The following is a 14,603-nucleotide window of genomic DNA, read 5'->3' on the forward strand; positions in this document are numbered from 1 at the left end:
ACTTTTTGGCCAATCGCAGTTTTTCTCATAGTTTTTCAATTTTTCTAGAACAAACATTTTACAACGTTAGTTTTTGCTCTGTAGGCCTTAATTTTGTCATACTCTGTAGGTCTCAATTTTGTCATATTCGAAATTCTCGGACAATTTCACGTAAGTTAGAAGTATTGGAGTTGTAAATTTGATTGGAAAGCTAAGTTATAAGCTGTCTGCTCTAATTTAGCTGAAACAATCGAGATTTTCGCAGTTTTTAGATTTTGAAGGGTATACTGTTGGATTTTCTAAATAATGAATATAATGTTTTCTTAAGCAAGCATTAACCTGGTGTATGGATAAAAGAAAATGTTTTGAAATCTAAAATGGACTACAAAAGGCTGACTTGCTAACAAGCTTCAAAAGTCGTATTTTTCATAAGGGACCATCCATAAACCACGTGGACACTTTTGATATTTCAAAAAAAAGTCCCTAGGTGTAAAATAAAGATAAAGTTTTATAATAAGTTTTACTGTTGAAAATTCAGAGTGTTCAAAACACCCCCCCCCCCCCCCCCCAAAATAAAAATTATTCAGGAACAAAAATTAAGAAATCTTTTTTTCAGGATTGATCGCAAAATTTTACATAACAATTTTAAAAGTTTATGATCAAAATAAGTCCAGAAAATCAGAAGGGCAATAAAAATATGTTGCAAAAAAAAAATACTTCAATTTTTTAATGGAATAAGAAAAAATGTGTACGTTTACGTTTAGACATATTTAGAATTTTTATTAAACTCCGATGTAAACGCAAAAGCTATATTTTCGCAAAAAAAATCGTTAAATTACCTAAATATTTTTGAAACTAAAGATTGCAAAAAAATACTGGGCAGGTGTTTCATGCATTTAAACACGCTTTTTTACATTAAAATGATAAAATTATGGCTTGTAATTTCAAATTGCATGCTTTTATTGGCAAAAATTTCCAGAAAAAAAATAATTTTTAAATTAATGTTTTTTTCCTAAAAATCGAAATCAAAGTACTTACAACTCCAAAATTAAGTACTAATTTAACAAAAAAAAAGGGTTTCGATTTTCTCGTCGTTGTACCATGATATCACACAAGCGACGAAATCCTGATTCCCAACTAACGAGCAAATCCCTTCTAACTGGTTGAATGTTTATCGTGATTACACCACACACACCCACCAACTGTCTCGCGCCCGCTAATCAACTTTGCTTTTTTCAGTCATAGTAATTGTTATCAACTCGACCAAATCGTCTGTCTCACTTTGGTACAAATGTCTGTTTTCTTTTTCTCTTCTCTCTATCTCGTTCTATTTTCTCGTGTTACCTGTTTAATCGTCTCTATCTGGATCTCTATCCGTTAATTTTCCTCCACGACGGGGACCTTCTTCGATGTGACTACTTAACCAACCGTCAACCGACGGTTGTGAATATGTTTGTATTTTGTGTGTTTGTGTGTGCTTTTACTATTTGGTGTGCCATCTCTCTACGTAGACTCATCAGTTCAACTAGTAGTAGCGAAAGTAGTTCTTTAGACAACATCAGCTTAGCTAGCAGTAGTTCTACAGCGACAACAACTAGTACTCATGCTCCGACTACAACTAGTAGAACATCATCAACTTCCGTCGCCACTCCGACTACTCTTCTAACGACTGCTGCTAGTACTAGACCTTCTTCTACCACTTCGACTGCCTCAACTACTATCGCTGCTGTTGCCACACTCAAACCTACGGAAGTCACTCCACCGTCGACTACTGCGAGTCCTGCTAGCACAGGTTCTCCCGGCACCAGTTCCACTCCCTCACTCTCACTGCCCTCGTCTCGTCTCTGTAGCAACCAGACTCAGGCCGACCGGGACCGGGAACGGCTCAGGATGGAGTTTTACGCGACGTACGACGTGATGACCGGCGTCCGGATCGCCGCCACGCTTGGTGGCTTCTTTGGCCTTATGGTGTTCCTGGTGATCTACAAGAGCCGCAGCCGGTCCACGACCAAGGCGCTCAAGGTAGGGGGCGTTGTTCAACCGCGAAGATCTTCATCAACTCAATTGACTCTCTCTCCTACTCAGGATCCCACGATAGCGGCGGTGGCCGCGGCCGTCATCCAGGAAGAGGAGGAACGTGAACTGCAGGAAGCGATCGAAGCAACGGCCTTTTCCCTCCTCCAGGAGGAACTCCACATAAACTTCCCCGGCTTGAAACGCGACCGGTTGATGTCGCTCGGGAACGTGAGTGCGCCGCCGATGCTGAACCGACCGCACCGATTCTCGTCGGTTGGTGGCGGCGGGTACAGCAGCCTGTTGAACCCGCCGCCCCGTCGATACTCGTACGCCAGCAGCCGGGGCCATCGGAACAGTGTGTCGGTGTCGTCGCGCGTCCTCAGTGCCATGGGCGAGAGCTTCGGCCAGGACGATTATTTTTTAGAGAGCGACGGCGAGGAAGCTGACGACGAGTTCGACCAGTTTACGACGACGGCGGACGTGGGCTACCCGCCGGGGAACTTTCTGGCCGTGCCGGGACGGGTGAGTAAAATTGTCATGTGTGTAGTTTTCAGCAATTGATTTTCAACTCCTTTTCAAGTGTTATTCAGTTGATTCCAAATAAAAGTCAACAACAACGACACAAAAAGTAGTAGGGGAAATTCTCGTATATTTGGCAGGTTAAGCACTCCTAACTCCATCCAATTTGCTGATTTTCACTATTTTAACAACTAATTTTGCAAAGCTTTTGATAGAAACTTGCTTGCTCACTTCTTATTGAGCTATTTATCACTCGAGTTCAGTTGAAAACGCTTTTAATTAGCATAAATTTAATGTCAAAGTTCTGACCTGCCAACATAAGAGGCACGCTGGAATTAGATGCTGTTCCCCTAATCTAGCTGAAAACAAACACTTTTTCAGTAAATCTCAAAACGCGAGTTTTCAAAGATTTTTTGATTTTTTTATTATATGAAAAAACTGTTCCTGGGCCAAAAACTTATCAAAATATCGTGTTAAATTGTTTTGCTTTATTTTATGAAATATCAAGTTTTTTTTTTTGCAGTTGAGAGAATGAATGAATGCATTAGTTAGTGAGTGAGTGAGGGAGTTAATGAGTGAGTGAGTGAAATAGTAAATTGGAGAGTAATAGAGTACTTGACTTAGGGATTAAGGAATGAGTGAAAAAATAAGAATGTAGATAAGAAATACAGAAAAAAAAAGCAAACATGTAAACGTGGTAATTAAATTTAGCATTATTTTATATAATTTCAAGTCAAGTCCCGATTGTACGACCTAAATATTTTGTCAAAAAATGTATCTCATTCTCTACCAAACCCGAAAATGCATTATATTTTATTAATTTATTTTTCTGTTTGATTCTAACTTTTTAGGGTTCTTTCCTGTGACCAAAGAAGTCTTTTTGTGTCACTAATTCACCTATTTAAGGCTCCATTCACTTTTGGCATCATTCATACAAAAATAGTACGTGAACATTCGGAAATACTTTTGAACTTTTGAAGGAGTTTTCTGCTCGATTTTGTGTCTTCGGCAAAGTTGTAGGTATTGATGAGGACTTTTCTTAAAAAAATAGGTACACGGAAAAAATTGCAGATTTTTCAATATTTTTTATCACAAACAATTTATCAAAATCAGTATTTATTATTTATGAAATTTTTGATATGTTTTAGGGAACAAAAAAACCGCAACTTTAAAGGGGTTACATACATGTAGAAAATCACAAAATTTCATAATACAAAAAAATTATTTAATCAACTTAAAAGATGATTTTCAATCACTCCTGAAAGTTTCATGAAGATATTTCATGATTTAACTGAGTTAGAGCCGATTTAGGCTCAGAATTTTGCCATGCGCAAAGCCAACTGTCTAACTTTCTGAGCGTTTTTCTCTGAACACCAAGTTGATTTACGGGTGCCACGATATCTCGAGATGGGACGGACCAAATTGGCTGAAAGACATATCTTGGTGCATGACGAAGCCCGATTTTGAAATTTTGAATTATCAAAAAATACAAAAATCAAAAACTGGCGATTTTTTATATGGGTAATTCTCCGCCAACTCACACAGCAGTTGCCCCGACCCCTCTTCGATTTGCGTGAAACTTTGTCCTAAGGGGTAACTTTTGTCCCTGATCACGAATCCGAGGTCCGTTTTTTGATATCTCGTGACGGAGGGGCGGTACGACCCCTTCCATTTTTGAACATGTGAAAAAAGAGGTGTTTTTCAATAATTTGCAGCCTGAAACGGTGATGAGATAGAAATTTGGTGTCAAAGGGACTTTTGTGTAAAATTAGACGCCCGATTTGATGGCGTACTCAGAATTCCGAATAAACGTATTTTTCATCGAAAAAAACACTAAAAAAGTTTTAAAAATTATCCCATTTTCCGTTACTCGACTGTAAAAATTTTTGGAACATGTCATTTTATGGGAAATTTAATGTACTTTTCGAATCTACATTGTCCCAGAAGGGTCATTTTTTCATTTAGAACAAAATTTTTCATTTTAAAATTTCGTGTTTTTTCTAACTTTGCAGGGTTATTTTTTAGAGTGTAACAATGTTCTACAAAGTTGTAGAGCAGACAATTACAAAAAATTTTGATATACAGACATAAGGGGTTTGCTTATAAACATCACGAGTTATCTCGATTTTACGAAAAAAAGTTTTGAAAAAGTTGGTCGTCATCGATCATGGCCATTCATGGTCACCCGTGACAGACACGGACGACGAAACAAAGAGAAACGCAAAAAGTAACTTTTTCAAAACTTTTTTTCGTAAAATCGCGATAACTCGTGATGTTTATAAGCAAACCCCTTATGTCTATATATCAAAATTTTTGTAATTGTCTGTTCTACAACTTTGTAGAACATTGTTACACTCTAAAAAATAACCCTGCAAAGTTAGAAAAAACACGAAATTTTAAAATGAAAAATTTTGTTCTAAATGAAAAAATGACCCTTCTGGGACAATGTAGATTCGAAAAGTACATTAAATTTCCCATAAAATGACATGTTCCAAAATTTTTTACAGTCGAGTAACGGAAAATGGGAGAATTTTTAAAACTTTTTTAGTGTTTTTTTCGATGAAAAATACGTTTATTCGGAATTCTTAGTACGCCATCAAATCGGGCGTCTAATTTTACATAAAAGTCCCTTTGACACCAAATTTCCATCTCATCACCGTTTCAGGCTGCAAATTGTTGAAAAACACCTCTTTTTTCGCATGTTCAAAAATGGAAGGGGTCGTACCGCCCCTCCGTCACGAGATATCAAAAAACGGACCTCGGATTCGTGATCAGGGACAAAAGTTACCCCTTAGGACAAAGTTTCACGGAAATCGAAGAGGGGTCGGGGCAACTTTTCCCGATTTCGTGTGAGTTGGTAGAGAATTACCCATATGTAAAACAGAAAAATATTTTTATCTTTTTTAAAAATAAACTTTTTCAAACTCGACCTTCGTCATGCACACGAGACCGGTTTAACGAGTCTTCACCAAAATTTTGAGCCGATTTGGTCGAAGCAATGTTGAGATATCGTGGCACCCGTTTTTTATAACTGCTAACTTCAGCTAGCTATATCTCGGCAACGGTACAACCAAATGGCTTCAAATTTGTTTTGTTAGTAGATGAACATGTATATTTTAATGCCCTGAAAACAGATTTTGGAAAAAGTTTAAGTGTGTGCTCAAACAAACCTCTGACATTTAAGCCGATTTACATGTAGGGTAGGGTAGTCATCAATGAGACACTTTTGGTTTTCAACTTTCAAAGATTTTTCACATTTTTTCGTCAGCATGTTTCAATGAGCTTTTTGTTGCATTTTCTTTCTTTTAATGTGTTCTAACATTGACCAAAATATGAGATCGATCCGACATCCACAGCCAGAGTTATTCAACTGTCTCATTGTAGACGCACTTGGCAGGAACAATGAGACAGCTGGGGAACAATGAGACACACTACGAAAATCAAGATTTTTCTAGTAAAACATCATGTTTTGTATTGTTCCATTGCAGGTAACTTGCCTTGAACATTTTAGAGCAATTTTGCCAACATGAAACTTTAATTAACAAAAGTTATACTAAAAAGTATTTAAATTTTGTAAAATTCGTATATTTATACCAAATAACTTTGTATTTTTGGTTAAATGAAGTTAAAACTCTATAAATATGCCAAAAATCACTTTTAATTTATGTTTTGAAAGATTTCCATAGATTTTGAAGAGCTTAAAGAAGAAAAATCAAAGTGTCTCATTGTTACCCATGAGCTGCAATGAGTGGGGAACAATGAGACAGTCCTGTATACTGGGTATATTCTAAATTTTGGCCAAACCTAATGAAAGGACATTGTAGCCCAACTCAATCCCTATGGAACGTCGAAAGAAATTTGAAGAAATATTAGTTTTGGTGTTAATGGCAGCCTACGAGCGAAAAAGTAATTTTTGTCCATAATTTACTTTTACACCCCAGAATCAAACATTTATAAATAACTTTTCAAGGGAGCGTCCATAACCAAAGCCACTTATATGGCAGACGTGTATCCAGTAGACACACCTTTCCCCCAAATATGAGCCTGATTGGTTGAAACTACGACTTGTGAGAGCCATTTTATCATTGTTCCCCGTGCCTCATTGATGACTACTCTACCCTATGTTACCCCTTAAGCAATAGAGAAGTTTGGGCAAAAATATTGTCACCAAATTATGATTTTTTTGAAAAAATAAATAATATTTTTTGAAAAAAAAATGCTTCCAGTTCTGTACAGACTTTAGTTTTAAATGTAAAATTAAATTTGTGATCGAAGAGTACTAACAGATTTTTAGATTAAGGGCCCTGTTTTCAATATACTTAATGTTTAATTTTGACTAAGTTTAATCAAGTTTAATCAACTGAAAACCAGTTAAAATGCATTTTCCTGCGTTTATAATCATATTAAGCACTCCTTTGAAAACATTTTAAATTTTCATGCAATACCAATGTACAATCCCACGAAATGTTTTTTCTTCGCGAAAAAAAAATTCCGTCAATATCTCGATATTTTGAAAACTAATGATTGGAAAGCAGCTAGATGCGTGTAAATGCATTTTAAAACATTTTTTTCGTCCAAATGTTGAAACCCCTGTAATTTCAATTTTTATATTTTTTTGCCCCCTTCCCCCCTTGATTGATCAGAGCCGACTGACATAAACTTCATAAAATATTAGCAACGGCCTTACAAACAGAAACCAAAAAAAAAACTAGTTTTGACTAAAATTTCTTTTTTTTTCAACGCATTTTTTTCAAAAAATCATTATGGCCAAAAATTTGTGGCTCAAAAGTTGTGTTTTGTTGTCCCCTAAAATATATCAAAAAATTTCATGAATTAAAAAAATACAGATTTTGAAAAATTGATTTTCTTATGAAAAAATAAAATCTAAAAAAACGTGTACCGTAAAACGGGGTGACTTTGATAGCCGGGGTGACTTTGATAGGTTTGCGATTTTTCCGTAAAATGAAGAGTACAATCAAAATACGTAAGGAATGGTTCAGAAACATACTGACCGTGGTAGAGAAGTGTTCAAAGTACCTCATGAAGAACTTTTCATAAATTTTTGAAAAGTTTATAAAGTTAGTTAACTATAGTTAAGAAAATGTGGATGAAAGTCATTATTTCAAACTTCTCAAAGTGTCATGATTTTCTCAATGCACATGATTTTTAATCGGAAAACGGAATGCATTTTCGGATTCTTTGGACAATTTTCCACTAGGAGAAGGTTAAATAAGTTTGTAAATAATAAATAATATGTGTTTTTGAAACACAATTTAAAAAAAATCTCCAAATTTATAGGCAAATTCAGTTGAACAAATTTCATGTAAAATGTGAAAACTTGTGATTCGTGCTTCGAATTCAGTATAAAATGCAATATAAATCGATAATTTTATAAACAAAACTATTTTTAACAAATTTCAGGCTAAATCCCGACTTTTTAACAATTTTACCTAAAATTCATATGTATTTTGTTAAAAAGCTTATAAACTTAGTTAACTTAATATAAACATTGATTTTTTTTCTTACAAACTATATCAGCTACTTTAGTGATGGTACATTTAACGTACAAATAAAGTTTGAACATCTTAAATATGATTTTAACAAGAAAAACTATGACTATCAAAGTCACCCCGGATTTAAAACCAAGAATTTTTAACGTAACTATTTTTCTAAACACTATTGAAAAAACTTTTTTTCCAAAATAGTGCATGGAATTTGTGTGGCCTACCCCAGTACATGTTTTAAAAATAATAATCTTGAGAAAAACCTTACCTGTTGGAAAATATTCTAAAAACAAATTGAAATCCTATCAAAGTCACCCCGGTTTACGGTACCTATTTCATTCTGAATAGTCTTGATCGATCAGAAAATTCCTTCAAAAGTTACATACAGTCGACTCTCTGGCTGTCGATCTTCTCGATATCAATAATTCTCCATCTATCGATGAATTCTTCAGTCCCTTCAATCTGCATACTTCAATTATCTTCATGCCTGGATATTTTCCCTTGCTTGAAGGATCTCTTCCTCGACGGTCCCTTGGATTCTGTTTGCTTTAAAAATCTCTTCCGGTTGTCAATAATTTCACTTTCTCATGGCTTGCATAGACATTTTTCTTGCCGAAACGAAGCTTTGAAGGGTGTTTGACATTAGTTTGTTTTTGTTTGATGGACGTTGCCATGATTCTCTCCCATTGCTGGGTATCAAGAAAAAAATATTTTCAATCGAGTCTTCATTTTGCATCGTTCTGTAAACTGATGATTCTCTTCCTCGACGGTCCCTTGGATATTGACAACCAGAGAGTCGACTGTATTTTAGAATTTCGATTTTTGTACCAGTATTATTTTTGTATGAATAGCAGCGTGGTTCACGGATACATGTAAAAGACAAAAAGTGTTTAATTTTGAGCGCATCAACCGGACTTGTCAAGTACTATAGTCCCAAAAGCTTGCCTGAAAATTTGAGCTCATTTGGTCAAGGTGTTTCCACCAAAGAAAATACTGGAAATTTCCTCGGGATTCTAACTGATGATAGATGGATTACGAGTCTACCATATAAACTAACTAATTTAAATTGGAGAAAAAAATTTAAACATTTTGTATATAAATATATTTGAGTACATAAATCAAATATATAAAATGTTTTGGTTTTTTTTTTTTTGTAAATTGCATGTTTTTTAGTATTGGTACCGTGAAAATTTGTTTAAAATTCTTTAGAAATAGTTTTAAAATTAAATTTCTTTTTATTTTTTGTTGTCGTCAAAACTAATTTTGAAGCATCAAAAATTTTTAGTTTTGTAAAAAAAAGGTGCAGGTGGTTATGTTACACATGACCAGTATGACAAAGAACTTTGCAAGATGATTGTTGAAATTTTCGATAAGAATGTCCGGTCCAAATTTCCCCATGATTCCCTTATAATTACATAAGACAACTCTTTTGTGAATAGTTTTAAGACATAACATCAACGTTCTATCGAACTAAGGGGACGGAAATTGCAAATGGAGCTGCAATAGAAATCAAGGTGAAATCAATCGACTTTCCCTCACCACTCGAAAGTTATCAAGATGCGGAAATGTTTTTGCAAGGCTGTTGCAAGCAATTGGCGGCAGCAAAGTAAATTTCAACAGCAAACATTAAAACTGCCCTTTCAAGGGCTCTAATTGAATTCGAAATAGTTATTCTATATTTCCAGAAACAGAATTTCGCCGCGGCACAATAAAAAGGCAATCGCAGTAATCGATTTATTACTTCCTGCGTAAAATAAGCGATTTATTTTAACTGCGTAACTTCAGATAATGGTCAGATGCATGTGCAGTATCAAAAACCATAAAGTTTGATACCCATATTGCCCTAACTCTTATGGTTCGGCAAATGTCCCCTCATCGGAACATCCGCGGGGCCTCCGGCCACTCTGGATTGTGGCCAATACTTCCGAAATTTCAAATTTCATGTCCAGTATCAAAAACCATAAAGTTTGATACCCATATTGCCCCAACTCTTTTGGTTCGGCAAATGTCCCCCTTCGGAACATCCGCGGGGCCTCCGGCCACTCCGGATTGCGGTCACGACTGCCGAAATGTTAAATTTCATGTCCAGTATCAAAAACCATAAACTTTATCGCAACCACAACCAACTTGACCCAAAGGGAACTGGTTCTCGATCAACACGGAGACCCCTTCTTGATGCCGTTAACCGGAGCCTTCCGGGATCAGCAGCTTGACCACATCGGTCCCTAACGTTCTTCCTTGATGGCCTGCAGCGACAATCCGTCCCGTTCCTGCGACGGCCCGAGCCATTTCGGCGACCTCTCCACGTCGTTGACCGGGGGAAATTTCTGCTGTCCCTTCTGATTCTGCAACTGCCACTCGATGTTGACTCCTCGGCTGTCAGAAAATTATGAGCTTGAGTGGGGATGATTTTAGATACATCAATCTCACGTCTCTCGGAGAGGATGATCGGGAAAGGTTTGTTCAACCAATCAGCGTGAAGGAAAAGGAGGGGAAGTCTGCGAAGAGGGGAAATCGCCACGTAACGATTTCGCTTCGCAAAAAATTGGGTTCCGATCTTTTTATTCATTCTCTTCACACATACTACACACCCCCTAGAGCACCAACCCAGTCACGAAATATTCTAGCAGAGCTGGTTCTGTCAGAATCCTGCTAGAACGGTGAAACATTTCTGCTAGAATGCTCTAAGAATATCCAGCTCTCTAAGAATTATGCTAGAATCTTGCTAGAACGTCGTGACTGGGAAACAGTGCGTTGTAAGTGTATTTGTAGCAAAAAAGCGCCATCGACTGTGGATTTGCTAGTGTGTGTGTGTGTGTGTGTGTGTGTGTGTGTGTGTGTGTGTAGTAAACCACACTAAAATTGTGTTCGCGGAACCACACTAATATCGAAAATCGATTTTCCCCAAGATCAATCGGATGAGCAAACTCGTGAAGGGTAGTTGCACGGCAGAAACCAGGCGCACACAAATGAAGCTCCCCAGCCCGCGTTTGTGTGTATGCGTTGATAATTTGGTGCTCTTTCAAACCCCAAACTTGCCACTCGATTTCCCTTCCGCACACACAAACACTCACTACCGTACCCAACCAGATTTTTAAAGAATACTCTTTCGTGTGAATTGGCCCTGAAAAGGGCCATTTTAACGTCCTATGACGATGATAAAACCATGCGATGATGACACTCCAAGTTGCCGGCAATTTTCCCTCCCGCGCCTGCTCTGCCTCTCTTTCCAATTTTTCAATTCTCTCCTTCCTCTCGGCGGCTCTGCTGTGCTGCTGCTGCTTCTCGATCCTCCTCGTGCAAAGCTTCGGACTCGTTTGAGCTTCAACCGGCGGCACGGCGCTCTTTTATAACCTCGCTTGGCTGTGACGGCTCGACGCTTTCGAAGCAGTGGCAGAGAGCAAAATTTGCTAAGTGCTAGATACTTGAATCTGATTAATGTGTTCGGGAAAGGTTGCGCTCAACCAATCAGCGACCGGGATTTTCCCGGTCTAAATTTTTATTTTTCATCTTAACTTTTGAGTACTTTAACAAAGTTTTATCAACTTTGTGAGGTAGTCTACTTGCAATTTAAGACTTCCCCTTTCGTTTGGTGGATAAAGCATGCAGATTAATTGAATTGGGTGGAAGATATAAGCGTTTAAACGATTACACAAATCGTTACACTTTCGCTTCGCGAAATTTTGGATTGACACCCGTAGACAGTGCCCTTAGGACAAAGTTCTTTGTCAAAATTTCTGTGGAACAAAATGATCATTTAACTCGAAAAACGTTGTGCCCAAATGTATTCAAAAACCGTACAAAGCGTGGTTTGAAACCAATATCAAGATTTAAAAATGAGTATTTAAATAAAACTGTTTTTAGGAATTTGTTTGACTAGTTTTTTTCCAACATGCTACATTATCAAACTACATGATTTTACACGGCGAGACAAGTTAAGACGTACTGACTAAAATCATAGTTGGGTTCGTTTTACCATTTACCAACAAAAAATACCAATAAAAATATGGCTGAGCTGTTTGATATGTCCATCTTCCAATAAATCGACGTCGTCGTGCTATCTTGTCGCACCCGCCATTTTGACGTTCCGAAAAAAACGCGTTTTAATGTTTGACCTTGAATATTCAAAAACGAGAGCACGCAATGTAAACAATAACAAACACGTTTTGTTTGGCTCACCATTCTGTGCATTGTCCCAAAGTTTGGTTGAAGTTGGTTGCTGGAGTCCCGAGTTATAATTACAAATGTTTACGGTAGTCTAGCTTGTACGTGCGACAAACGCATCCTGACTTTCCTGGCCTGAAATTCCTTTGGCCTTTTGTCGCACTTACATCAATTTTCATGGGGTGACAAGATAGCACGACAAGATTGAAACTACTTTCATATGTAAAGTGACAAAAATGCACGGAGTTTTTTCGGTTTTTGTTGAATATCTCAGGATTGAAATCGAATTTTGGGGATCTGTGAAGGTCAAAAGGTGAGGCATTGTGATCTGCACAAAATGGCGTTCTTAACTCAATTTGGCTCAAAATGCACGTACGACAAGTTAGCACGATGGCGACGAAATGCAAATAAAAATCAATATTTAAAGCTGAAATTGATTAATCGTAATTACAGAAACAATTGAAACCTAAAGAAAACTTTCCCTCTCTTCCCCCCAGGGGACGGAGTCCCGCCGCAGCAGCGCGATGACCTGCTGCAGCACGGAGAGTTCCTTCCTGGAGCGACGCTGCTCGGCCATCACGCTGGGTTTGTCCTCGCTGTCGCGCTCTCCGTCGCGCCAACAGAGCCGGGACGATCCCCGGAGCAACGGCGGACCGTACTGTGGCGGCGGAACGGCTTCTGCGGCGGCCTCGGCTGCGGGGGCGACCTGCGCCGACTGGGACGCGTTCTACCCGGGCATCAACATCATCGAGGCAACGCCGAAGAGTTCACCGTGTCCAAGCGAGAGGGTGGCGCACCGTGGGACGACGACTGCGACGACGACGGGTAGTTTGTGTGCGAGGGAGTTGTTTAGTGGGATTGGGGGAAGTGGGAGTAGTAGGAGGCACCAGTATCAGCTGTACGACGAGAGTTCGATCGACTGCATATCGGAGTATCCGGTGGAGACGGATGTCGAGTTGGGACAGGTGAGGTCGCTGCGGCATAAGAACTATCACAGCAGGGTGGACGAGGTTAGTATAGCGAACCATCGGAATCCGGTGGTGGTGGGGATTGTGGGGGTGGCCAGCGGTTCCGGAGTTCGGCGTGCCCCGTTGGCGTCGCTAAGTTCCTTCAAGATGTCGTCGGCGGATGGTCCCGACAGTGACCAGCGGAGTTGCGGGTCGGACTCGGTGTTTGACGAGAGCTGTGCGGACACCGACGAAGATCTGCAGCAGTTCAGCACGGATAGCGACGAGCTGAGTATTCCAGATGACGAGGAGGAGGAGGTTCAGCAGGTTCAGCGTTCCAGGCCGGCGGTGGCCGGTCCTAGCAATCAGCAGCAGCAGACAGGTGCTAGCAGTAGCAGTGGTGGTGGTGGAGTTCGTGCCAGTGATAGTATTTATGTCGATATCGAAAAACCAAATGATACTAGTTGTTTAAGTAGTCTTTCAAATAGATCGAAGCTGAAACCGGACAACAGCCGGGGCAACAACCTAGTGACTAGAATCGAAACCAAAGCAATCATCGAAAGACAGCAACAAAATGACAGCAGCAGCAACAGCCGGGACCAGTCACCGTCCCCGCGGTCCACCGCGACGACGGTGGTCAATCCCCCTAGCAGTGTCAGCTCTAGCGCCGCCACCACCATCGCCGTTAGCCATAACAGTAAGGACAACAATAACACTAGCACTAGCAGTAAAAACAGCAAACATCACCACACTAGCAGTAAGAGCAAAAACGACGATAATAGCAATCAAAAGCAGGTCGAACGCGACCCGGACACTAATAATAAATGCGTTGAAGTTAATGTTATAATTAAAAACCATAGCCAGCATCACCACCACATCAAAAGCCCCTCTGTGATTCTCGAGCTCCCGATACTGACGATCGACGAGGACAGCTCGCAGTCGCCGCTGTCGCCGGTGGATCCGTGCGTGCCCGGTCCCTCGCGGAAGTGGTCCAAGGAGACGCTGTTCTAGTTGCGACTGTTTGTTACTGTTACACACTGTTGTTGACGACCCCCGCCCTTCTAGAGAATCCTTCGTTCTACTTCTTCACCCATCGATCCGTCCAGCAAAAAAAGCAAGTTTAGTGACGAGACACTTCCAAGAGACGATGACGGGAGTAGAGTTTGACTGACACTTCGCTGTTGCGGAAGAGCATGCGTCTCCATTGAAGTGTATGAAAGGGCAACGTTTTAGTGGGGACGCAAGGTGCTTCAAATAACTTGGTGATTACTCTTGAGGAAAATCGATTGTTCATTTTGTCATCTATTTCTTATAAACATATAACAATTGAGTTAAATTTCGATGTATTTTTTCTATTTATTTCAATACATTTGCACTGTAAAAAGTGTAATGATTCATATTGATTATCAAAATTTAACAAAAATGAAACTATTTTTGTGCACAATAAAAAAATACAACGATACTAGTTCGTCAG

The 14,603-nt window shown here is 39.1% G+C and overlaps 2 protein-coding genes across 2 annotated transcripts in view; one reads left to right on the forward strand and one right to left on the reverse strand.

Annotated features, from left to right (window-relative positions):
• The window catches only part of LOC120412450 (elongator complex protein 3-like), a 164,553-nt gene that overhangs the window by 102,353 nt on the left and 47,597 nt on the right, over window positions 1–14,603 (reverse strand). The gene's annotated exons all lie outside the window — the stretch shown is intronic.
• On the forward strand, window positions 1,200–14,491 carry LOC120412449 (serine-rich adhesin for platelets-like). The gene is made up of 3 exons (XM_039572912.2): window positions 1,200–2,001; window positions 2,065–2,517; window positions 12,680–14,491. Exons 1-3 carry the CDS (start codon window positions 1,429–1,431, stop codon window positions 14,138–14,140), a joined length of 2,487 nt encoding a protein of 828 aa, XP_039428846.1. The 5' UTR covers window positions 1,200–1,428; the 3' UTR covers window positions 14,141–14,491.

This window comes from Culex pipiens, chromosome 2, assembly GCF_016801865.2.
Source record: "Culex pipiens pallens isolate TS chromosome 2, TS_CPP_V2, whole genome shotgun sequence".
Classification (NCBI taxonomy): domain Eukaryota; kingdom Metazoa; phylum Arthropoda; class Insecta; order Diptera; family Culicidae; genus Culex; species Culex pipiens.